The sequence below is a fragment of the Streptopelia decaocto genome (genome assembly GCF_964273445.1).
Source record: "Streptopelia decaocto genome assembly, chromosome: 1".
NCBI classification, from domain to species: domain Eukaryota; kingdom Metazoa; phylum Chordata; class Aves; order Columbiformes; family Columbidae; genus Streptopelia; species Streptopelia decaocto.
The window spans coordinates 119,612,843-119,639,277 of NC_138663.1; the positions used below are offsets into that span (position 1 = coordinate 119,612,843).

A 26,435-nucleotide genomic window follows, 5' to 3' on the forward strand; every position below is an offset into this window, starting at 1 on the left:
TCAACCACCACTTGGCACTGCTCACTTCCAATTAAACCAAGTATAATGAAACTTAATCAACAAATGATTATATTTCAAGAATTAAAGTTGAAGTTCTCAAATTCATCTCATGTTTCCATCTCACATACCAAAAATCACAGTGACCAGGTTCTGAGTTTACATTTCCTATCATGCTTCGCTCCAGTTCCTTGTACTTTCTGTAGCCTAGAAAAGGCAAATTTTAACCTAGTGACAATAGACTTGCTTCCCATTATTAACTTCACAGACTTGAAAGTATATCGGTTTCCAGGCATCCATAGGTTGAAAATCTTCTGTTTTAAACGCAACAGTCTTATTGACAAACCTCTCTCACCCCTTTTGCCTTTCTTTAGGTGACAAAAAAAAAAAGACAGGAGAAATGGTAGAAGGTTGAATAAAGTCAACACTTTTCTGCACTTTTCCCTTTATTCTTTGCTCTTTTTTCCCCGAAGACTAACTTAATAAATAAATAAATGAGTCCCAGGAATTAAGGTGGAAACAGGTTCTCTCAGAGCTCTTCTCCGCTGTACTTTGCCATTAATGTTCCTTCACATACAATTATTCTACTTTGAACGTCTTTGTCTTCTTTTCTGCTGCATCCTGTCTCAAATTCTCTTTTTCTGTGCTGCTGTGTGACTTATTACTCTCCCAATAGTGTTCGCTACTTTCAAAAAACAAATTATGCTATAATTTTCATCCATTTCAGGTTGCTTCTTTACTTCTTTGTACTAACTCCAGTTTTCCTTATTCCATCTCTCTCATTCTTCTTCCTTTATCTATATGGTTTATATTCAAGTGTTTGCTTTCAAACTGTAACTAGTATCATTTAAGGCCTATATCATGTTTATATTGATCCTCTGATTCCTAAAAAACAACAAAAAAAAGACATTTAAAAAAATGTAGAAACAAGTATATCTTCTGGATGTTTCATTACTTCTAGTTTTTGCAGTTTGTTGTAAAATATACCTAGAAGCCTTAGGTTAATGTTTTTCTCCTGCCTTTCCCCCAATGAAATTAGAAAACTGAGAACATGACATTAGGTCTATTACAAATACTTTGTGACACTCAAATACTGTCATAACGTGGTTCCTACAAATACTAGCAATCAAATAGTTCATGATAATATTGTGATGACAGCCAAATAGCGTGACATTAACTTTTCAGTGTGTCTGAAAGGATTTCTTACTACCATTGTATTATTTTATTCTTTAACTAATAATTTGCACACCTACTGCACTTACAGAAAAAGTGGCAAAAATGAAAGTCGCTGGTAACTGCTCATGAAATGAAGCCCCACCAATGTGAAACTGGTACATGTCCATAGTTCCCATAGAGATGAATCTGCGAGAAGCACATAAATTCTGCAGAGCCACCTCCAGCCATCTGCACCATTTTGCCTGTGACCAAGACATTCAAAAGCATGAAGTGCTGCTGTGGAGAATGCTTGGACATCGTCCCTCTCTTCACAGCCACCAAGACCCCCACGTTAACTCCCAACTTGAGTTCTTACCTCTTTGCCTTGTGCCACCCTTCTGCTTTTTTCATCTTAACAGAACATACTTCGCACCCATTTCACGTCGCACTTTTGTACAAGTGGCCTTATCCTAATCCGTCTCCTTTTCTAGGAAATGCTCCAAAGCCAGAAACCTAAACGCTGCTCCTCCTTTTGGATTCTCTGCTTGTCCAGATAAATCTTGAATCCTTAGTGCTCCATAAGGTAATTTTAAGAGGTCAGGTGCACAGGGCTTCTTTTTTCTTTTTCTTTCACTTCTTTGTCTATTCTGAAATCACGTGAAAGAAGAGATACCCCTATGGTGGGTATGGGAGTCTCTCTTTGAACCCTTATGGCCATGCAAGATTAGAATACCACATCTCTCAAATCTCAGCTGCATGATTTATTCAAGGATCAATTGGTTCCTTTGTTAGATCAGATTTTTATTCCCCTGTACCTCCACCTGCAAGCCTCTACGTACAAACATCACCATTCTATTGTACCAGCAAACTACAGGATGCATTCTGACTCTTGACGGGATCAACTCCATACTACAGTCAAGTGGTTGGAATGGATTTAACTGGGGATAAAAACGTCGCAATAGGTTTGAGGTATCAAAGTAAAAATAGATGTTTCCATGATAATCAGCACTTTTATTTTTGTCCATACACTTTTAGATGTATTTTATTTCCTTTTCCATGTGCTGAAGCCAATTAGAGAGGTTGACTGGAATGCTGATGAGGAGAGATCTGTAAGAAAGGGAGGAAAGGACAGAAGGAAAAGGCGAAAAGGGGAAAGAGAGGAAGAAAGTGAAAAGAAAGGAAGAGGAATGAAAAGAAAGTGAAGTAGTGGAAAGGAGGAAAAGGCAGAGAGCTGAACGGCGGCAAAATCAGAGCAGTGCATGTCTTGGACAAGCATTGAAAAGGTGAGGAAAACTGCAAAAAAGGCTGGGAGAAGAGGGGAGCAGAAGGGAAGGGCAAAGAAGGAAAGGAAAAGAAGGGGTGAAAAAAGCCAAAGAGCAGTAAAAAAAAAGTCAAAGCCATGCAAATCATGGGGGAACAGGAAGAAGCACAGAAGGGAAAATCAGAGGGAAAAGGACAAGATGTGAGAATTGGCAACATGGAGTCAAAGCAGGAAAAAGCAGCAAAAAGCAGGAAGGGAAAGAGGAAGTGGAAGGAGGAGTAAGAGGGAGATGAGGAAAGACAGAGGAAGGGAGAAGGGAAACAGGAGAAGGGGGAATGAAAAACAAGGAGGGAAAAGAAGGGAAGAGTGAGGGATGAGTTAAAAGACCTAGAAAGCAGAGATAAGAAGCCAAAGTGGGGGAAAAGAGAGCAAGGGAAGAGAAGGAAAAGAAGGGGATGAGGGGAAGACCTGAAAAGCAACAAGACAGTGAAAAACAAACAGCAAACAGAAAACAGCAAAAAGCACTCAAAATAGTGAAAAGTACGTAAGAAAAAAGCAGTAAAAGTGGGGGAAAACAGAGAAAAGAAGTGGGGGGAAAGGACGTTGCAAGACATGAAAAGCAAGGACAAGTAGTCAAAGCAGTGACAGGCAAGGAAAACCAGAGACCAGGAAAGGAGCCTAAAGAAGATAAAGCACTGAAAAGCAGGAAAGGGAAAAGCAGAGAAGGGGGGATGGGGGGACAAAACAAAACACACCTGAAAAGTAGCAAAGAGGGCCACATAAAGCGAAAGCAGGAAAAAGCAGCCAAAAGCAGGGAGAAGCAGTGAAAAACAGGGAAGGGCAAGCAGGGAAGGGCAGCAAAGAAAGGGAGGGAAAAGAGAAAAGATCTAAAAAACAGCAAAAAGGTTGAAAAGTGAAGTGAATGGAGAAGGAGGTGAAATAAAAAAGCAAAAAGTGGAAAGAAGTCAAAGCAATAATGACTAAGGAAAAAACCCCAAAGAGTTGAAATAAGTCAAAGCAGTGAAAAGGCTGAAAAGCAGGGAAAGAAGAGGAGGGAAAACAGGGAAAGCAGGGAAAGAGCAGGGGGAAGACCAGAAAAAGCAGTGAAAGGAGGTCAAAGCAGTGACAAACAGGGAAAAGAAGGGGAACAGGGAGACTTGAAAAGCCATGAAAAGGAATCAAAGTCATTACTACCAGGGAAAAAAAGTCAAAACAGCAAACCGGGGGGGGGAACAGCAAGGCAAACAGTGCGGGGTGGTGGAGTGGAAGCAGGAAAAGACCTGAAAAGCAGCCACAAGAAGTCAAAGCACTGAAAAGCGGCAAAAAAGTGTCAAAGCACTGACAAGCAACAAAAACAAGTCAAAGCAGTGGCAAGCGGGGAGAGAAGGGAAAAGAAGGAAAAACCTGAAATGCAGGAGAAGTCAGCGCAGTGGAAAGCAGGGAGAAGGGGGTGAAGTAAAACAGGGAAAGGTTGGTAAAAGAAATCAAGCCAGCAAAAGATGCCAAAGCAGCGAAAAAAAAGAGAAGCAAAAGGCTGGGAAAAGAGTCAAAACAATGAAAAGTGGGAAAAAGGAGCAGGAAGGAGATAAAAAAAAACCCAGAAGAGTAGCCAGTAGAAGTCAAAGCAATGACTAGCAGGGAAAGGAAGGGAAAATAATTTAAAAGATCTGAAAGGTCGTGAAAAATAGTCAAAGTAGTAAAAAGCAATGAAAAATAGACAACTGAAGAGAAGGGAAAAACAGGGAAAAGAATGAAAGGGAAGTGGGGGTGGGGAGAAAAAGGGAAGGGAAAAGAACTTAAAAGACCCGGAAAGCAGTAAAAAGAAATCAAAGCAGTGAAAAGCAGGGAAAAGAAGTTGGGGAAGGAGGAAAAGACCTCCTTTGTGAAAGTAAGACCTCCTTTCCTTTGTGAAAATAAGTCAAAACAGTGACAAGCACTGAAGAGAGGGGGAAAAGAAGTACAAGCAAGAAAAGCAGGGAAAGACCGAGTAGCAATAATCTGTGAGGAGGGGGGAAAAGAAAGGAAATACTTGAAAAATCAGTGAAGTCAATGATGTTGCAAGCAGAAGCAGGGGAAAGGAAGGAAAAAGTATGTAAAACAGAAGAGAAAAGCAGAGAAACATGAAAAGTCAAGTCTGTAAGCACTGAAAAGCAGGGAGAGGGCAGGAATGAAAGCATGGAAAGGAAGGAAGGAAAAGATAAGGATAGAAAAGCAAGAAGATGACAAGGAGAAAAGCAGAGGAAAAAAACCAAACAGTTAAGCAGTCAAGGAAGAGTCTCTGAAAAGCAGGGAAAAGGAGGTCAAAGTGGGGAAAAGCAGTGGTGGTGGTGGGGAAATCAAAACAGTGAAGAGAAAAGGAAGTGGCAGGGGGGCAGGGAAAGCAAATCCCTGAAAAGCAGGGAAAGAACAAGGAGGTAAAGGGAGGAGAAAGGTAAGAAGGGAGAAGTCAGAAAAGCTGAGAAAAGCAGGTAAAAGATAAAGCCAAGACAAGCAAGGTAAACATAGAGATCTGAAAAAGCAGGGGAAAGGCCAGAGAAGACCACAAAAGCAGTGAAAACAAGTCAAAAGAGAGAAAGGATGGGAAAGGATGCCAAAGGTTGTCAAATAAGGAAAACAAGAGAACATGGGGAACATGGAGACATAGAAAGCAGTGAAAATACTTTAAAACAGTGAAAAGCAATTAAATGAACACAAGGGGAAGCAGGGGGGGCACATGTGACAGGATGGACGTGTGGACAGGACACAGATGACAGACAGACCAGGAAATCGGAAAGCAAGCAAGAGGCGGGAGGGAAAAGAACTCCAAGCAAGGAAGAGATGAGAAAAGTATGGGAAAGAAATCAATGCAGGGAAAAGAGGCCCAACAGTTAAAAGAATGGAAAGCACCAAAAGAATGGGAAAGATGAAAAAAGACCTGGAAAGTTTGAGGGGAAGTCAAAGCAGGGAGGGGATGGGAAAACAGGTGACCAGAAAACAGGGGGTGAAATAGACATGAAAAATATTTGAAACAAAGTGGGGAAGGGAGAAGAAACCTGAAAGGCATTGGTGTGAGAAAGAAGACAACACCTGAAAAGCACTGAAAAGAATGCGGGGGTGGGAGGGGAGGTGATGGGGGCTGAGGAGAGAGTAGGCAGAAAGAAGGGGAAAGACACAGAAAGCATTGAAAAGGAAGGGGAAATAGAACTGAAAAACATTAGAAAGAGAGGCAAGGCAGTGGGGGAAAAAAAAAAAAAAAAAAAACAAAACACAAAAAAAACAAAACAAAACAAAAAAACAGTGAAAGGTAAGTGAAGGAGGAAAGCAACAAAAAGGAATGGTGGAAAAGGAAGTGTGAAATACAGGCAGGGAAAATGAGCAGGAGAAAGAGGCAGTGAAAAGAAGTCAGCATAGTGAAAAGAAGGCAGGAGGAAAGAAACAGCCTGAAAATTTGGGAAAAAAAATGTAAAAGAAAGAAGTCAAAGCAAGGGGAAAGAGACAAAGCTGGGAAAAGATCGGAACGCACCAAAAGTAAGAGAAGGGTTGAACCTGAAGGATCCAAGAGGAAGCGAAAAGAGCAACAAGGAGGAAAAGATGGGGAAAAGCAGGAGAGGGGGTTGACAGACCTGAAAAGTATTGAAGAGGGTGGGGGGAGGAAGGCAAGTGTGGAAAGCATGGCAGGAAGAACAGGCAGGAGAACAAAAGCAGGGAAGACAAGCATGGACGAGGCAGGAAAAGCTGTGAAAAGGCAGGAAAAAACAGGAAAGGAAAGGAATACAGTGAAAAGTAGAGACTGGCAAAGTAGCAGAGGAAAGCAGGGAAAAGAAGTGGGAACAGTAGGGAAAAGACACAGAAAAGGCAGGGAAAGCAAAGGTGGGGAAAAAAAAAGGCTAAAAGACAGGAAAAGGAGGAAAAAGCAAAAAAGTGTAGGCAAGTGGGTGCAAGGGTCAGAGTGGAAAGCAGGGAAGGGCATGAGAGTGAACAGCAGGGAGAAAGGATGGGAACTTCTGGGGGGCGAAAAGGCCAAGTGATACTATTGTTTATGAAGAGGGGAATGAACTACGGCTCCTATTGAAAATGAAAAGGGTATTAAAATTATTTTAGCCAAAGATACTATGTTTTTCTTCAGACAAGCAACTCTCTTTGTCCCCATGAAAGAACTCTGAATATGACATTTCTGATTTTCAAAGCTCTGCCTACTGAGGTTTCTGCATTTGTCTTCCCAGGTCATTGAGGTTGTATCAGGACACAAACCTTCAGGCTGTCACTGTACCAAAGTGACCTCTGTGGACACACCTGATCTCAAGGCACTGCCACTGTCACGGTTCAGCCTGTAGCGTATTTTGTTGATAGAGAAAATGCCCCTTCACAAACAGGTATTAGTTCTGTGTACTGAAGCTACCAGACTGATGTGATATGGCATACATGGAGAGGAGTACAATAAAGTGGGTTACTCCAGAATATAATAAACTTATATACAGCATTTTTCTTGGAAGAAATACTAACAGCGTACAAAAAAGTGATGGCATTTCCTCATACACAAGGCAAACATTTTATACAGGAAGGAGGCCAATTCAGATGAAAATAAAAATGCACAAGTGCTCTGGCACATTGCAGCAAAGAGGAGGAATCCCACTGGTACTAAACTGTGCCAGCCGCGTCTTGGGAGATAAGTGAGACTGAAGCTTTGAAAACCAAATTCCCTCAGCTTATTCTTGACTCCAAGGTCTCTCAATGTTGAAAACACAGAATAGCTCAGAATGTGCTCTGCTCAAGGACTTTCTGCCTGCTTTAGGTAAAGAAAACTCCTCTTCATCATCATCTCCGTAGTCTCAAAATTATTAACTCCCATCTGCCAACTTTTGACATTTTATGCTGGAAGGAGTTGTGAAGGGAGTCCTGGATGAGCTACAAGTTGGCAGGAAAATCTGAAGGAAGAGGGAGGCTTTGAACAAGTGTCTGTGAGAGACAGACCTCTTCTGCTGGCGAGGGGAAGAGAGATCCTGAAGAAGGCAGTCTGGGAGGAGAGGTTTTCTGCTTGACATCTTCAATTAGTTTCTTCAGAATAAACAAGCTCAGCTTTTATTTTTTCATACATCATTTTCCAGTCACTAACCAACTAATTGCCTTTTGACAGTCAACATCTGTCACGTTAATCTCCTCTCCTCCACCTTCTCACGGGGACACCTACAGGAGGTTGGTTATTAATTTCTATTGGCATATCTATGCTGCTGTTCTTGTTATTACTCAAAACCACATGGAATCCCCATAGATCTGAAGTTTCAATAAATTCTTAAAATCCATGAGATTTTGCAAAAGATTCATAAACTAGTGCTCAGGAGGACTCATTTCTGTGATAATCACACAAAACTGGATTTAAGAAGCAACGTTTTTAACTTTTTCCTCATCTCACAGTAGTTTTTTTAGACATCGATCTATGGATTGCCTTGAAAATTGAGTCAAATTTCTTTGCATGCTCACTGCCGAAAGCCAATATAGCAGTAGGAAACCCCAGTTCTTTTTGAAAAATCCAAAAGCAAGCTACCAAGCCACATCTTCAAAATCATATGCAACTGCCATACCCTTGCTTTAAGCAGTGAGAACTGGCTGACACTACACAGATGAATGAAAATATGCAATGCAAACACGTTAAGAGTGTCCTGCAAACATACCAACTTTCAATACCCTTTAACAAATAAATACTTTGAATTAAAATGTTGATATCAGTACAAATTATAAACAGCAATGCATACATGATTTTAAAAAATTAAGCAATCCTTTAGACGTAGGGGTTTTTTCTAGCAGGAGTAAAACTGCTCATCTGTTGCTCCTCTGGCAAAACAGTGTCTTCCCAGAAAGTTTTCATGAGACACTGCCAGGAGGCTGCGGCAACGAAGCATCCAAATGGCTAATGTATTCAAGAGAACATTGCATGTATTATAAAAGCATCTATACTGAAGACCAACATGTTCCCAGGAGATGCTTCAAGACTCCCTTACAGTACACAATTCCATGAGATTTGTCCATTTGCATGCAAAACCATGATGGAAGCAAAACATTTTTGTACTGTGTTAACCAAACAGCTTTAAACTGAATTTCACATGTAAAATGCAGTGCTCTAGAAAATAGTATGCCCTTATAACCAAAACATACGCCAAGACATGAGGACAATTGTATTCCAGGATGCTGGAGTTTGCAGGAGTGGGAAGCAGAAATTCCTGTTGAAGTTGTTCCAGTGGAGCACTTCGAGAGCAAGAGCAGGACTGCACGACTTACCAGAGATGACAAACGCCTCTTGTGAAGGTATACAGGAAAGAGAAGAAAATTCCAGTGTACTACGCAAGGAGCTTAATTGCATTGCCTTGTTTACCTAAAGCCACGTGGCATCCAGTTGTCCAAAGAGCATCATCTACGTGCGGGTTTCTCAGTACTGAGATTCAGACCAACCTGCCCAGCCCTGGATGCACCTGCTCTTCAGGATTATTGGAATTCGGTTTAGAATGCCAAATATAGTCCATATACTCTTCCTGGAAGGATTTATTACATTTTTGCAACAAAGGTAGTTCTGTCTTACCAGTAAGGAAATAACTAGCCTTAATTTAAAAAAAAAAAAGCTGATGCTTTTTTGCTATTTACACTAAAAATGCTGAGGTTGTTCTCCTTAGATGTCAGTTTTCTATTTGAGGTTTAGCAGCTTTTACCTGTAACACTGTTTATTGTTATCTTTCTGCAATACTTTTCACTGTTGCTGAGGAAACCTTGTTTGTTGTGAAACAGAGGGCATCCTGTCTTAGGAATGAGGACCTAAGGCAGATCCACAATAGAACATCTTTTAGGACATATAGATCCTCTGCCTTTTCTACTCCATGGCAACAATTTTTTAGTCTTTGGTCAGCCTCACTTCCGTTCTCATCCTACTGAACACATGTACAAGTTTTAATTGATGATCACTAACACACATTGCTTGCGTTTTTCCTTTTTTATTCCTATAGTTCTAAAACTCTATTTATAACATCTACCGTGATTTGCTTCTTGTAAGGTCTCACTAGGCTCTGCTTCTAGCCCATTTTAATCTACACATCTCAGCCCTAGTTAGTAAATAAATTAAAATCCCTTCAGTTGCCTACATGCTGACATTCTACTCTAACCATTGCTGCTGCTGCTACCAGTCTGATCTTGCCAGCATATCGTTTGGTCTGCTGTCAGAAATCAAAGCCTCCTTCTTCAATTTAGCCTTTTTAAATTACAATAAAATCATCCCAACTCTAATGCCTGCTCTCTAGCAAACTTCCTGATTTGACCCAATTCTTTGCACTTAATAAAAGAACCTGGATTCAAATCTATCTTGAACCAAAATATGCAGCTACTTTATAGATATCTCACTTCATTTACTGGAATCCAACCTTCTGTGAAAAACATATTTTCCACTCAAAGTAGAACTGTTACGCCTCATTCAACACAGGCATTACGATTTTTATTTGGCTTCCCTCACATGCTCTCCTAGGACCAGGACCACACCAAAAAATCCCTTGGTCTCATTTTCATTTAAGGTCAGCACAATTCCACACCAGCTAAGGGTATTTCTCTCCCCTCCTTCTATTATTCACATTGGTTAGACTACCACACACACACAAAATCCTTTCATTTCCAACCCTTATCCTCTTCTAAATCTTCTATCCTCACTTTCTCTCTAGAACCTATGAACACTGCTTAAAGTGAATTGCATTTTCTCTTTGCCATTCAGCAGCAGGGCCTGAAGTTTAAAATTCTAATTGCAGCCTTTGTCTGGCTTATGAAGTGTATCACCTTCTCCTGAAGTCTATCACCTTCACCTCAAGGACAGCCACAATGATCATCTCGTGACTGAACTCTGTGATGCTCCGTAACATTTGGCATAAAACATAATCAACAACAGAAAGTGCAAAATCTCTCAGGGCTAGGCAGATCATATATATTTGACAGGGCTAGAATGGATAACTGTTGAAATAAAAACAAGGTATCTTAATCGATAAGGAAAAAAAAATAGTCCAACTATCATTATGAGGTGGACAAATAAATATCAATTGCAAACTTCTCAACATAAGGTTGCTTCTATGGAACCCCAGAAAACCAGGGATATATAACAGAAAACTAAAATTTGGCAAGGTGACTTTCTTTGCTTGACGGTGCAATTCTAATATCCATCCCTCAAAGTAAAAGACATCACTTGCCAAAGTCACGTTGGATCACACACAAACTACCCTTATGAGATCAGCACTCAGCAAGAACTGTACTTTGCAGTCAGTTGTGTAATTTAGACTAGAAAGATACTTCCATACTTTTCAGAAGTTCCATATAATAGTCTTATTGAAATATATTTGTTCTATAAGTCAACACAACATATTCACCACTCTGTTTCAGAAGACTAGCGTTTTAAGTTACTTCCTCATTATAAAAGGATGTTTCTGATGGGTTCCAACACGAGTTATCTTCACAGGTATTTAAGATTTTTCAGTTTCCAATAATAAAATATAAGCACATCGATAGTTTAATGAAAACAATGATGGTAGAGTGATAAACAATGAAGACGAGTCACATCTATAGGTGAATCCAACCCTTCTGTAAACCAGTCCCGTTCAGACATCATTATACTTACAGGATGGAAGACTACATCCTGGAAGAGCAGCAGTTCTGAAAAGGACTTAGGAATCATGATGGATAACCATCTAAATTTACAATCTTTAATGCAAATAACTGAGACTGAAAGATTTAAAAATGCGATCCTTGGAGGTATAAACAAACAAGCAAAGATATAAACTGAAAGGTTCAAGAATGTACCTGCACATACTACACGCACACAGCAATACTGACATTACTATCAGGTGCTGTATGCAGTTCTTATGTCCACACTTTAGAATGGATTTTAAAACATCTGAAGTTTCAGAAGAGCCATAAAAGCTTTACAGTTAGAGATTTAAGGAACTCCATCTACACAGGTTATTGAAGTTAACATATTTTTACGTGAATAAAGTGAAACAGTTCAAAACTAGAGTAGTTATTAATTATTCTAATAGGCAGCCAGCTATCTGATGGCCAGCGGCTGTAACTAAACAGTCCTAAAACCGAAGGAGGACCAAGAGCATGGAAAATAAACTAGCTGAATCACTCAAGAGACACGGAAAAAAATCCTCCCACTTGAAGAATCTATAGGAAAATCAGCTATCTTTTTCAAAAGTATGTTCTACTGCACCCAAAAGATAGGGACTTAATGATGCAGAAGTAACTAGATTGAGTTCTAGGGGTAACGGCATGCCAGTCAGGTTATTTCATTACCGTAGTCACTTCTGGCCTTAAAACCAGCTAGTCTGTAATAGGTAGAAAGCTGCAGCGCATATAAGAACATTCAAACTAACAGATGATAATATGAAGAACTCAAACTACAAGCACAGTCCATCAGAATGAAGCAGAGCTGTGTTCATACACCAATGATTTGTATACCTTGCTGTTTCAATCAAAAACTCAAAATTATCTGTTATGCCTCCAACTTTTACTTTCATATTTTTAAGTCTGTTTCAATGTATCTGATATTTACATATTATAGTATAATGATACCTACCATACCATGGCTTGGAGTAGGTTAATTGCATAGGAAGATTTACTATGTTTACATTTTTTCTTAAATTACTCTTTTTTAAAAAGCACAGTAAAGAGTCTGAGGACAAATTATTCAACTGTTTATCATACATAAGACTGCATGACTATAATACAAAGGGCTTGTCTTTTCATTTAACGTTACAATATACACAGCAAGTCCGGACTAGATCTTACAATCTGAACACAGGTATTTAACCTTTTCCATGCTGTTTATGTTTACAATGCACAGAAGTCCTGTAACCAAACTGTGTAGTAAAGCACACAAAACTGGACTGTAACATAACACAGTATGCAGAAGCACTGAATTTTATGATTTCTTCTTTGTGTAGATATTTTTCTTTAACTGCTATGTTTTTTGGCGCTTGCTAAGGTGTGGCAACCCGTGCACACAAGAATTACCCAGATTTCATATTACCCTTATATTCCTAGACAGCAGTAAGTACTGGATTCCTTTTTATAATGCTAAACTCAGCGTCCTGCTTCTGAGGTGACAGCCTTCCAAATCCTGTAAACTTTTCCGAATTACTGAAAAAAAAAACCAAAAACAAAAAACAACCAGAATCAAACCAAAACAAAAAAAACCACTTTCAGCCACAGGGTTGATGTGTCAATACAGAAGGAATATGGATCACTTGATTAAAAAAAAAAAATCATGATTTACAAAAAATGGCAATCCCAATTATTTATTCCCATTTACATGGTAGTCAGCTGCTGTGCCGCCACTCTAAGTATAAAAAATTCCACCTTTTAGTTTGAAAAAATCATTTAGCCACACGGAATTGACCAATATGAACTCTGAATTTCCTGCTAAATTAACTTTTAAAAGGGTTTACTGGCAGAGGTAGATCACTGCTTCTGTAGTATATAATGGGCAAAGAACATTAATCTGGGACGGGCAATCAATGAATTACCCTCATTCTTTCACATGTGTTTCACAGAGCTTTTACTTTTCATACAAATACATCTCTGAATGGGCCCATAAATTTTGCAACTGCCAAGCTGACTGTGTTATATTAAGGCAGCATTACCCCAAAATTAGGCACCTGTTAAATACAGCCTGCTAACCTCAGGTCTCATGTGAGCGTTTTGCTTTACTCAGACTATTATTTTGGACCTGTTCATGCAATCAAGGTCTTGCCTTCAAGTTTACAATTATGTTAATAAGGAATACAAGAATCAACTGCTGGTTTCATAGCTTCTGGATCTAGTGTCCCTTTTACCTTCAGAAGCCTGAACACATTTATAATGTAACAGATGTTATAGTCTCGAAGTAGATGTCGACCTATTATGTTCAGTACACAGATTGCTGTAAATGTATTGGCTATGAATTCAACAACAGTTCCAGTTTTGTTTAAGCAATAGTACAGCCATAATTTTCAACTGACATTTAAAAATGGTCTAGTTACACCTTGTGTCAAAGTGCAGAACTGCTACATTATTGGTTACAGACATCTATGTGCTATAAAAACAGCTTTGGTACAATAAATTATCAAAAAAGAAAATAAATTTTTGTAAAATTCACAGCATAATTGTGAGGCAAAAAAGCAGTCACATAAAATTCTGCATTTTTAAAAATGTTCAGGATGAACAGAAGACGTCTTTGTGCAGAAGTAATGGTGGAGAAACCACGTGCCGAGAAAAAGCAAAAGAAAAAAGTAAAAAGCAGGAAGGGACACAGTTGTAGCTATTTCCATCAAACGCAAACCACTACTCCTGTGACCTTCAACCAATAAGGAAGTCAACTTTATGACACACGCAAAGTGACCTTGCAATACCTTACAATAAGTGGGTCACAAAAGTCTATTTTAAAAGAAAGGCCTCTTGAATTACCCATTCTCTGTGTTTTCAGCATTAAGGACTGTCTGCAAAAGCATGTCCAAAAGTGATTGCATCTGAAATGGTAGGCTCTTCTAACTTAAGAGTCCAAATCCATAAGGCCAAAGGTTATCCCAAAGACCACCACTTAGACCTCCCCAGGACTGGCCAGGACCGACCCGTTGATTGCTTCTCAGTGCACCTCAGTTATGAAACCAGTCATATTTCAATACTAACTGACTGTGGTCTCCAAAATATGAGACCCACAGAATCCCATTACAATTGCTGCTTTGATCCTCAGTAGATTCAGAAAAGGAGAGTTCTGATCACCGCCACTTAGCATGCTTAATGTGCCTTACAAACTCCATTACAACCGTCCCTTTTTACAGCTGAAGAGTATATATTTGTGTAATCTGAAGGTCCCTCTTTCTTACAGTACTGCATTTCTGTGCCCATGGTTGTTTGGGGAACTAAAAAAAAAAAAAAAATTAAAAAAGTATATATTACTCACTCCCCTCCCACCCAAAAACTTCAAAGGGCCTTTTTATAAATCATGTGCAATGCCTTTAAAAAGAAACTAGATTGCAACTACAACTAACATTTGAACAAGAACCCCTGTTGAATGAGACCAAAAAAACCCTCCCCAAAAAAACCAAACTATGACTAGGTTGTGGCAAGTTAAAATGGGGGTAGCAAAAGGTGAATACCACTAAGCTATCCGTTAAGGTGGGTCCGGACACGGATCTTAAAAAAAAAAATCCAACCAAAAAAAACCCAAAACCAACAAAAAAAACTTCATTGTCCCTTTGCAATCTTTTCAAGTTTAAAAAAATAGTCAGCTTTGCCCTCCTGTAGCGGTTCAGTAAGTTTATCTCCTTCTGATTCAAGCAGCTTTGCACTTTGTTTTTGGAAAAACACCACTTCTATAAAAACACACAAGAAACAAACTTAGTTTCAGTTTAGTCACGAGCTAGCCACAGGACTTTGCTGAACACAAACTCCTGTCATGGGAGACTCTTCTCTATCAATTCCTTGCCTCATCGCAAGGTGTCCTTCAGTCATGTAATGAGCAGGACCTGTATTAGCAGAAAACTGGTATGTCGGATGTCCAGCTATGCCAGTTTCTTGGCGCGGATTAGAGTAGACTGTTAAATTCATGTCCATAGCTCCATTTTGTCCAAAGTCCAAGGTATTAGCAGCCACTGGGCGGTTCTGATAGGCCTGATTGCCTTGGTTACCAGTAGAGGAGGAAGATGTAGAGGAAGAAGTAGTTGAGGAAGACAGGGATGTCATGGAGTGGTGACTGTGGCCCACCTCCATAGAATCCTGGGTGGAGGAGCTGTTTGTTGGAGAATTGTAGACTCTCGGCCTGGTCCGGCTACCCAAGGCTTGCTGTCCATGATGGTGGTGGTGGTGGTGGTGATGGTGGTGGTGGTGAGAGCTATTTCCATGATGATGATGTAATGCATTCTGTTGTTGAGGGGCTACATGGAAGGTGGTTTCTTGAACTGGATGGTTTTCAACGGTGACCTGTGTAGGAGCTTCAGTGGCTGACCAACCAATTGGAGGAGGAAACTGTTGTCGAACCTATGTTAATAAGGAAAATAAAATTTAAAATGCTTACTCAAATCTATCCATTTGCAACATATGAGAGAGATTAAGTTATTAATGTTTATGCTAACTTTTAAAAAAAGTTAACGAAACCTTGCAGTTGCAAAACTATTCTATAAGTATGTAGTTAAGAAGCATTTCTAACACACTTTTCTAAATATACCTTAAGAAAAATGAGTTCACATTCTGGATGCTTTTTTCAAACAAGTAGTTTAAGTAAGTCCAATATGTGACCTTACTGTCAAAATTACACAAGCAGCTTTCCATGATAGTAAGTAATAAACAGCACAGTATTTGTGCAACACCTAGAACAATAAGGCCCTCATCTGTGCAAGCAGCATACTGAGTTAAATTAATATGATGCAGTTCATATCTTGAACTTGAGGAGGACTACCCACACCTCTGGAAGAACAAAAGTGATTAAAGATTACTAAAATAGCAAGATCCATTTACACACCACTGATTTGTTGCATAAACTACAGTGGCTAATTAGGAGAATTTATATTTTTTTTTTTCTGTTCTGTACTAAAATCTAAGTATTACTGAATTATTTGTGATTAATAAATGAGTTGTTGCTTCTTTCCAAGAAGGAGCATTGACTGAACACTAATTCAGCCAAGGATAGTGTTGCTGAAGTACCTGACCACCATAAAATGGAAGTAAGAACTCCAGAAGGAGTTCACTGAAGTGCAAGTTAGTTCTTCACTGGGTTGGAAGATTCATAGTTCTGTGTACACTTATGTCCTATGTAAGGTGAAGCACTGACAGCTCCCCCTGACTTATTGCTAATGATACAAAACCTTCACCTCTGCAGAACTGATGGAAATTTTTACTGCTACCTGCAGCACTTCTGCCTAAGCAACTGACCTAACATACTAAGGGCTATACAAGAGCTGGAGGTAAAAAATAAACCAAATTCTGATGCCTTCAATTGTGAAATGAAAGGGATTTAATATTCTCAGGAAATTCATAGAAACCAAACAGAGAAAAGCTCTTCTTAAGCAGACCTGTGGGCTGTGTGTTTCACAGTCCATAGCTTGAACAGCAGCAGTGAAGTGTCCACCACTATGTCGATGCTGGTGTGTGGGGTCTGACCGTGCCCTTCCACTGTTGCTTGTTCCAGAAGATCCACCTATAAAATCATAACATGCACAATAACTAAAGAGACACAAAATTTAAAGCCAGCAGTAGAACAATGACAGCATGAAGATATTTAAACTGCTCCAAGGTAAATACACAAGACCTCTGACAATCACTCACATTTTTCCTCATCTACTCTCTGTTTTTTGTTGAAGCAGCTACCTGTTCCAGCTGATTAAAATAATCGTTTTGATAAGCACAACTGACATATTCATTTTTAATAAAAAGAGAATAAGAGGATATTTATCTGCAAAAGACTCCTGTGATGAGATCAGGAAATAGAGTTTTGTTGGCAGTTAATGAGAAAAACTTACCTGAGCTTGAAGATGTACTAGAGGTGGTTCCTGAAGACTGTGACTGCTCCATGGCAGGACTCGTAGACACACTGTTACTTGTGTTTGTACCTTCGTCTGCTGTTTTCTTAAAGAAACTATGCTGCAGGGCATAATAAGGTTGAATTCGTGTCTTAGGGTCATAATCAAGCATCCTTAAGATGAGGTCTTTGAACTTCAAGTAGTCAGCTACAGTATGACCCGATTCCCCAGCACGACGTCCACCTGGTCCTCCTGTTTCAACTCCTAGTATATTGTGAAGTTTACGAGTTCCGGGTGGTTTGTATTCCTGTTGGGAAGTTAGAAATTGCTTGAAAACAAGTTGTATATTAAGCCTTGGACATGCATAGTTTAAATAGGCCATGAAAGGAAGTAAAATAAAAGTAAAACTATTCAACGCTATGGAAAGGAGTATTTTAATCCATCTGTTTTACAACATGGAACAATAATAAACAAAGTTACATTTTCAGTAAGGTAAGATGTAAAACAAAGCAGCATCTCACCATTTTATGTATATTTATTTGAAGAGACAGTCCATATTCACATTCTAGTTATGTAACCTACCCTTTTTCCATCTTTGGTCTTCTTCAAGTTCCAAGTGCCATCTGGCAACTTCTCAAAGAACTTTCTTGCTTTTGGTGCTTGGTCAAGGATGTGGGTAGGTGGTATCCCCAGAACTTCCACTATTTTATTCATTTGATCCACCTGTTCCAAACAAAAAATATTTGTGAAGGACATGTAGACAGCTGAGTAGTGTGACAGAGTGACATTCTACAGTCATGTGGGAAACAAATATTAACCACCTAGACAAGTTCTGAATTAACTGTTAGTTTCAGAAAAATCCAGTTTGTACAAAACAAATTAGTGAATAAGGAGGAAAAGAGGGGACACAGAAACAGAAAATTATTAACAGGCAATTTAGAGGTCTGACACAAGACATTGCTGTCACTGATGTTGAATCATTTTAGAATTACTTGACTTACTTAATTTATGCATTACAATTAAACACATGAAAGTAATGAAGAGAATTAACAAAAGTAATAAAATAATCAAATTACTTCTACCATAATATAGCTGCATACCTCATTTGCCCCACTAAAAAGGGGCTCTCCAGTGTGCATCTCAACTAAAATACACCCAAGGGACCACATATCAATTGCAAGATCATAAGGCATTCCCAGTAGCACCTCTGGTGATCGATAAAAACGACTCTGGATATATTGGTATATCTGAAATAAAAGAACACTATTATGACTCTGTATTACAAAACAGAACTACAATGAAACACATTTTTGGTGCAGGGAAAGCCAAGGTGTCAGTCATACTAAAAAGTATTTACACATTACATTAATAAAAATATGTAAATGTTAATTCTTAAGAAAATACTAGTATTCACACTCTTTCGCAAAAAAAATGCAGATTCACTCATGCTGATAATATTTCAAACTTTAAGGTTGATGAGCATAATCTTACACAATTACAGGTAATCATACAACAAAATTTTAGTCTGGTATCACCTTAAGAAAAACTCAGACAAGCCACATCAGAATCACAGAACTCTTCAGACAAAACCAATAGTGAAAGATCAAAAGCCACAATTATCATGTGATGAAATGAGATTAAATCATCAGGTGATTCCAGGAACTAGAAAACAACACATGGGAAAAAATAACCTCCTCCATTCCCAACTATTCTGCTCATTTCACAAGACTGATAATTCTATCTTGATTATAAACCTGAAGACTGGCTTAAACATAGGCATATTCCAAAAACAAACACACCACCACAAACTCACACAACAACCAACCAACAAAACCAAATGACAACCAACCATACCGTACTTTATATTCTAAGTAACATACAAGTTTATCCAGAACCTCCCACAAAGGTACTAGTACTTCCTTATGACATCTTAAGTCAACTTTTATGAGGAATTACATGGGGGTTTAGTATTTGTGCTTCGTAACATCTCCAAATTAACTTATTATTGACCTAAAGAATCTAGATCTCATTTCACCTCCTGGTGTCTTCCTTCACCCCACACTGACTAGTTTCTAGTTTATAGCAAATCTAAATATATGTCTTACCACTCTGACCTGCTCTTCCCAAACTTATCATGGTAAAAAGCAACGAGGTGCTGCTGGTCAGTCCCAACTCCTCAAGAGAGAACTGGGGAACTTCTGTTTAAGTTAGTCCACAAAGTTCTTAATTCTTCTCATATTAACATAATGATCCCATCTGCAGTATCGGTAGTCATACTTCGAAAACTTCATCTCTTTCGCACATTTTTGGGAGTTTTTTCGGTTGTTTAGTTGTTTTTAGCACACAGTATTCTCAAAGGAAAAAGATACCACTCCCAAATATATAGATAAAACAACTGACCTGGGAAGGCTCAAAATGCTTTTTTCAAATAAACTGAAGTCTAACTTCCATCTATAGAAGTCTTCCTTACCTCTCCAGCTAACAACTTGTTTTTAGGGCAAACAACTAAAGCAAAGGTACCCTGAATGGAAGTGGCCATTTGCTCAGTGAAAAACAATTATTTCAACCAGGAAAGAGTCTATTTGGACTAGATTATAAGGTGTAAGCTGAACAGTACATTGTGACAAACTTTTCATTGAGCAAACTGTCAGTATAAATCAAACACTTGAGGAATACAATTCAAAGCTCTTCCTAAAGAAAACAGGCTTTGGCATCCAAGCAGAATTATTTATGATCTTAATACATTAACAATTAATGTAGATATTTTAACATTTCTTAAAGCAAATATAGAGCTAATTGGCTATTCCGAGTAGACTATGTTCAACAGATTCTAACAGCTCAAACAAAAAATGCACTCATCTTCAGAGTACATGAATAACAGGACACAATTACAATTTTTTTGACAACTATTTAATACCACAGATCTATCCTAATCTGAAGAACTGTTGACAGAAAGTAATCTAACCCTGTCCTGGAAACGTAAAAAAAAGTAAAGAAGCACATACGCTTCTTTACTCATAGTAACAGCATCCCTACACTCAATTCTTTCCACAGTTGCAAAAGTGTTTGTAAAAATGAGTTAGCTATAACCAGTATCTTTAAGAACAAGCTAATGCACTGTCTCAACATTCAAATACCTTTTTACTCCCAAGGCACACTCAAAAGAGAACACGCTAAAGTGGAGAGCGTAATCCATATGGAATGGGTAAATAATAAAGGAGTATTTTATTTAATAGCACAGCAGACTTCTACAATCAAGTGCTGAGGTATTCTGCATTAACATAGCATAAAAACATAACCAAGGAGAAAAGAAAGATGGAAAGTTTATTGCTATCATGGAAGCTTATCTGCTGTGGCATTAAAATCCATATTTAAAGCTCCTATGGACTGCTGATGTCTAACATCCTATGTAAAAATTAGTTACTATTTAATTTAAGTCAGCATTAATGAAGTTTAAATTAGCTATCCAAGTATTATGACTTTAAAATATTAAATTTTTTGTATATATCCAACAGTAGCATAACTAGACGTTTCACTAATACTCACCCTCTGTCCAAGTTGACACGAACTGCCAAAATCAACAATCTTGATAGCACTTCGTTTGGGGTTACAGAGCAGAATATTCTCAGGTTTTAGGTCACAGTGAATGATACTAAGTTCAGGAGTCGCCAGAAAAAGCAGTGCAGTGCACATCTGCTGTGCGAATTTTCGTGTCAGGTTCAATGAGACACCTCTGAAGTTGGTGTTCCGCAACAGATCATACAGATTGTAGGACAGCATTTCAAAGACTAAGCAGAGATGGTTTCGGAACATGAAGTGGCGCTTCAAATGCACTTTAAAAAGGGAAAGAAAATAATTAACACACATTCTGTGTGGTACATATTAAATACTAATTACAACACAATGCGTAAATATTTTAATCAATATGTAGGAAGCTGACTTGTGAGAAAGATAATACAGCGTTACTTTTTTTTTTCCTAGATCTATGGCTATTTCCAGATATTGCTGCCATGTCTAGGGTAGAAGTAACATTTTACACATCTGAAGTGTCTTCAAGTGTACCTCAGTAAAGCTATATTAACAAAAAAAAATATTTAAAAGATAGAAGATACATTTTTTCCAAAATACACAATCACTCCTCTATTCGCAAAGGCAAACACATTTATGGGTAAAGACAAATATCAGCAAAACCAGAAGAAGTAGTACAAAGTGTGTGCAACGCAGCCTTTGTTAGAACACTTGATCTTTTTCAGGGGGGAGTTCATTTCTCCACTCTCCTAAAGCTAAAACTGTATTTAAATCCAAGCAGACTGGAAAAGAAGTATACATACAGCAACGTTTTCTACAGTAAAGCAGATATCACTCTTTAGACTGAATTATTTATTAAGAATTTCCCTTACATTTACATAGAAAAATATCTGAATGCCACATTCATTTAAAATGTAGTAAGACAGTACTGCAATTTATAAGCTATGCCTTCAACTGATTAATTAATAAAACTAATCAATATCCCAAAGGCTTTATATTCACTTAAATGAGGCATAATCTCAATTTATGAAAGCAACCAATCCGGTCCACATCCAAGCAACGTGTTTCACGAAACAGGTGAAAAGTTAATCACATTAATCTGTTTAGAGGTAAGCAGGGTTTACCAGTCTGTCAATCATTCAGGTTGGTTGCCACAAGTAAAAGAAAACTGAAACAGGAAAAATACTTCAGTCCTCAGATAGAAAGCAACACACTCCCCTTCTTTCATAATGAAATCTTGAAGCAATATTAGTACAATGAGCATTCAGACTTTCAGTTAAGGTCATTACTTGGTGTCCTATGGATTTTTTTTTTTCCTCTGTTATCATTAGCCCGTTTTTCATGTTTCCTTTACAACTTACCTGTAACAATACCGTTTGTTTCCACCCTGATGCCAGTTCTTGCAATACATCATTGTCTAGACTTTTTGTATTTTCTCATCTTTGCCATATTTCCAATATCCTCCCACCATGAAAGCACCAGCATCATTTCATGTCCTTATGGTCCTCCTACACTCGATTCCAATTCCTACACTTGGTTCCAGTTCCTACCCAACTGATCTGTCACTACCAGTATGCTACTGGCCGGCTACTATTGCCCGCAACCGCCACAGAGTTCAAAGAGTTCGGATGAGCTGAACTTGCCAAATCTTTCCTTCAGTGAAGACGTGACTTTTAAGCACTTCTCCTCCACTTTGTCACCAATTTTCAAAAAGCCTGAAGACCTTAATGCATTCTTACACTTGTGTTAGACCTGAAGGAGATCAGTCAGAAGGTCTGAAGGAACTAGAGGAGATCTGACAGAAGTATAGGCAGTTTATATCCTTAAAAATCAGGCTCTACAGTGTATTTAGCAATGTTCCTCCCAAAGTCCACAATGCTTGCAATGCTTTTAGCCTTACTCAGCTATTCTCAGTATCATGTACCTGAAAGGCTATTCAAGGATGAACTGCCCATATGTCCCCCACACAGGTTTTTTTACATTAACACGCTGAATGCTTCAATTCAGTCTTGTTGCAAAAGTATGTTCATAAGCAACTGCTCCTATATCTTTCCATGAAGTGCCTAGAGATCTGTTTTCCATGGTCAGTCTTTGCATAGCACAGAATACAAGGTGTTCATTCAAACCATGATCTATTTGGGTTTTTTGATCTCTACCAATGCTGTCATGTTCATTAAATAGTGTGTTTAAAAAGGGGGGAACTCTTAAAATATACCCTAACAGATTTTGAAATCAACCTGAAACAAGCCTAAAGCTATTAAAGTCACCTGCCTAAGCAAAAACAGTATATATTACTTCTCCTCTGTTTAAAATTATCAGAACTTTTTTTCCCCTTTATTTCAGTACTGCTCTCTATATAAAAAAGTCATCCTGCCTTAACTCACAGAGGGAGATTATATGAAGTTTTGGTCCGTTTAATTTTATCTGATGTTACAGACAGACCCTGTAAAACCTTAAAGTTCCAAGAGCTTATTTGGTGATGCTTATAGTGTCTTTATTTGCTGCCTTTTAATCTGAAGTCTTTTAACGTTCCAGAAACATCTTTTTGATGCAGTATGCTGTCAAGTTTAGTTTTTGTTTTATGTAAACATGTTATTAATAAATTTAAAAACACCTTAAAAACTCTTAAACTGAATGTGTAAAATGCATTCTAAAGATAATATTCTATAAACAAGTTTAAAAAACCTGAAAACTCATCAGATAATTTAATATCAATGAATACTGACATTATTTCAAAGGCTAGTTTCTTTCTAAGCTATAGAAAGAAAAATTAGTAATCCAATAGATACATGCAAATCAGAAAAGTATGGCTGTCAGTATTTCAGCTTCTACAAACCAAAATAAAGGATGCTTTGAACCAGTTTCATTTCTTTAATCACACTTTTTCATACTTCTCCATCTCTCTTTACAATGTGCTGTTGCTTTCCCTCCATCACCTTTTTGCCCAGTTCTCCAATCCAAGAAACAGACAGGATTTAATAAAAGATTTTTACATAAGGTGACTTAATTTCATCATTATTATAAAGTTTAAGTAGCATTATAATAATAAGTTAAGGAAACAGCATTCCCATCTACAGTAACAGTCAAAATTAAAAGCTTTAAAATATTTTCTGAGCTCTAACTGGGCAAGTCTTAACATATACACAAGTCTTATTTCAGTTTTGTTATACAAAATTTTGAGCTTTTTAAACACACACAATCAGCAATTATGATTAAGCTAGCCATGAAACTACTATATGATGTTGTTTTACATCAAATACGCATGCTCTTACCCACGACAGTTCTGAGATAATGTAAGATATATTCAAAGTAGCAAAAGAGAGGCAACTACCACAGATCATAGCTCCTATGGAAAAGCTGGTCTGTGGTAACTTCTTCAGGTGTCCATATTATTAACTAGAAAAAGAAAATTCTACGGAAGATCTGAATACTACAGAATAACAAGTCTGCTATCCCACATAATTTTATATATTTTTCTTCTAGATCTGTTCCAGTTACAAAGCAAACTGGAAAATTTATACTAAATAATATTAAGAATTTGAAACATTGTATAATTATTTTAATTTCTTTAGCAACAGAAGCATTAGTTGTAGCATTCTACACTATATAGGAAGATCTAAAATATTAATAATTTGATGAAGTAAAAATTAAGAGTAACTATTAACATACCTATATAGTACTTCATCTCAGTGTCATGTTTGTTCATAAGCTCGAGCAGTCGCACTTCAATCTGGGCTTGGTTTAAGAAAGCCTTCTTGTTTTTTATTATTTTGATAGCCACCCACTCCTGTTCCACTCGATCATAAGCCTTTACAACCTGAAAGAGAAAAATCAAATCCATCAGTAAGATCTCTCAACTCAATTTTTTTATATACAGCAAAACTCACTTTCTAAACTTCCTTTACTTTCCGAACTCAGAGAAAACATTTTTAGACCTTTTATTCTTTCCAGTTAAATTTCCTATCTTAGATTTCTTTTCTTACTTGATACTACAATAAAGCCACAATTGATAATGTGACATTTCTTGCAACGATGTTGCAAAACAGAACTCAGGCTTCAATGAGCTTCACTAGGGCAAAACTAGCAAGTCATCAAAAACAAGACTGTAAAATGACTGGCAGAATCCAAGGGAAAACTAACAAAAAAACCCCAAAATTACAGCTCCATTCTCCTGACAGCCTTCTTCTCAAGCCTTGGCCAAAGCTACAAAGAGTCAAAACAAATGTTACTATGTAACATTTGTAATAGGTAAACCCTAGCACCACACTATTGTTTTAAATGAAAAACCCCAACCAAATAGCTAGAAATGTGAACCAATAGCAAAAGGCTGAGGATTTGTTCACTGCAAAATGCTTTACCAGATATACATATAGTATTCAAATGTTATCTGTAGCAAAAAGAAACAGCACAAAATATGAGTGTCTTGAGCAGGCACTCAGTATACTCAGATGAAGAAAAAAAGAGTTGAAGTTCGAAATGAAACAGGAATACCACTTCAAATGAAATGCATATTCTGGTTCACATGGATTACAGGTTGCTCAGGTGATACACATTACCTGTCCAAACGATCCTTTGCCTATTAAAGAGTCAATTTCATAACGATCCATCCACTTCTCCCCATTTTTTACAATATAGTCGTAGTTGTCATCATCATAGCCATCATTGTAAACTTTTCGCTCCTTTTTGTGACTGGAATCATCTCCTTGGCCCTGCTGATGCCGCCGTTTTTTTTTTGCATAGTAAACCTAGACATGAGAAGTATATTGCTTAAAAGAGCACTTTTTAGAGTACATGTTCAATAAAGAACAGAATCATCTTTTACAATCATATCTAATCCTGTGATTTTAAAATGCAACTTCTACTACTAAAACAAACAAAATTCTCTCCTGCTATCATTCTATTTGAAGTCATTATACTAAAGCAAAGTCTTGATCATTAATTTAAAAACTCAGAAAGCAGATCTAAATAAATGCACTAATAACACTGATCCCTACAGTTGATAGGGAAGATGCAAAAAGATACATCAGAGTACACTAAACACACAGCAAAATTAAAAATCGTAAGTAGCCCAGAAACAGGAGTTATCAAGTTGCTCCTTCCACAAGTCTGGAAAAGAAAAAATTGCAAGGAAGTCAGTAATCACCGCAGAAATCCCTTCAGATTCCCTACAATTGCCCTAGAGTTGGAAACTAACTGCTGCTTTCCTGTATTAACCACGTAAATTTTACTTTAGCCAATAATATTTAATTAAATAATTTAGGGAAAACACTTTTTATTTTCCTTAAAAGTCCTTAGCCGCATTCATACAGGTTTAGAGCATGAGCCAAAAGACTGTTTGTGCCACTAATATTTCCTTATCATGCAACAGAAAAGCTCAACAGTTGCTTATAAAACAACAGAATATAAAGTCCGGGATTAAAAAATTCTTATGTGCTAGACAGAAAGGAGGAACAGGGTATCAATGGGATGTGATCTACAGAGAGGTGGGTTGATTCTTATCTCTTCACGAGATCATTCATAGATAATAGTAGATAGATTCATAGATAATAACATACTGTAAACAAAAACTTCACATTAATGTACATTACAAAAGATATCTGGAGCCATTACCTCATTAATATGCTTGTATGTTTTGATCAAATCTACGGAGAGTTTCCTCAACGGAGCAGTGGCTGGATCACGGAAAGACTGGGGCATCCGCCTCTGTAATATGACCATATCAAAATTTAGAAAAAACACTAGGACTTTAACGACATAATTACTACACCAAATTGTGATATTCCTCACAGATGTGCGTTATTTCACTGCAACATCTTTTTCTTAAGTGGATATTAAAAAAAAGAAAACAAATATAGGAATCAAGAGAAATTAACAGTTTAGTTAAATGACTTGATATGCGTAATTAAATTCCTGCCTCTCCTCCCATTATGCCTAACAGGCTTAGTCCCAATAAACACTTCTTCCTGCAGTCAAAAATACAGCTCCTTTGACAACAGAGATTCTTG

The 26,435-nt window shown here is 37.8% G+C and overlaps 1 protein-coding gene and 1 long non-coding RNA gene across 3 annotated transcripts in view; both read right to left on the bottom strand.

Moving 5' to 3' along the window:
* Positions 1-403: 403 nt before the first annotated feature.
* Positions 404-4,798, bottom strand: LOC309442068. Its single transcript, XR_014184540.1, has 2 exons — positions 1,529-4,798; positions 404-882 (listed from the first exon to the last, which is right to left on the bottom strand). It is a non-coding gene; the product is annotated as an uncharacterized lncRNA (long non-coding RNA).
* A 6,100-nt stretch (positions 4,799-10,898) lies between these two features.
* DYRK1A (dual specificity tyrosine phosphorylation regulated kinase 1A) overlaps positions 10,899-26,435 on the bottom strand; it is a 90,644-nt gene continuing 75,107 nt past the window's right edge. For both annotated transcript variants that reach the window (XM_082052803.1, XM_082052804.1), the window contains exons 4-12: positions 26,041-26,133; positions 24,987-25,175; positions 24,100-24,247; positions 20,449-20,735; positions 18,003-18,149; positions 17,485-17,625; positions 16,903-17,209; positions 16,456-16,580; positions 10,899-15,424 (exon numbers count right to left, since the gene is read on the bottom strand). In XM_082052803.1, coding sequence (XP_081908929.1) covers positions 14,801-15,424; positions 16,456-16,580; positions 16,903-17,209; positions 17,485-17,625; positions 18,003-18,149; positions 20,449-20,735; positions 24,100-24,247; positions 24,987-25,175; positions 26,041-26,133 — 2,061 coding nt within the window. In that variant the 3' untranslated portion in view covers positions 10,899-14,800. The remainder of the gene's footprint in view (positions 15,425-16,455; positions 16,581-16,902; positions 17,210-17,484; positions 17,626-18,002; positions 18,150-20,448; positions 20,736-24,099; positions 24,248-24,986; positions 25,176-26,040; positions 26,134-26,435) is intronic.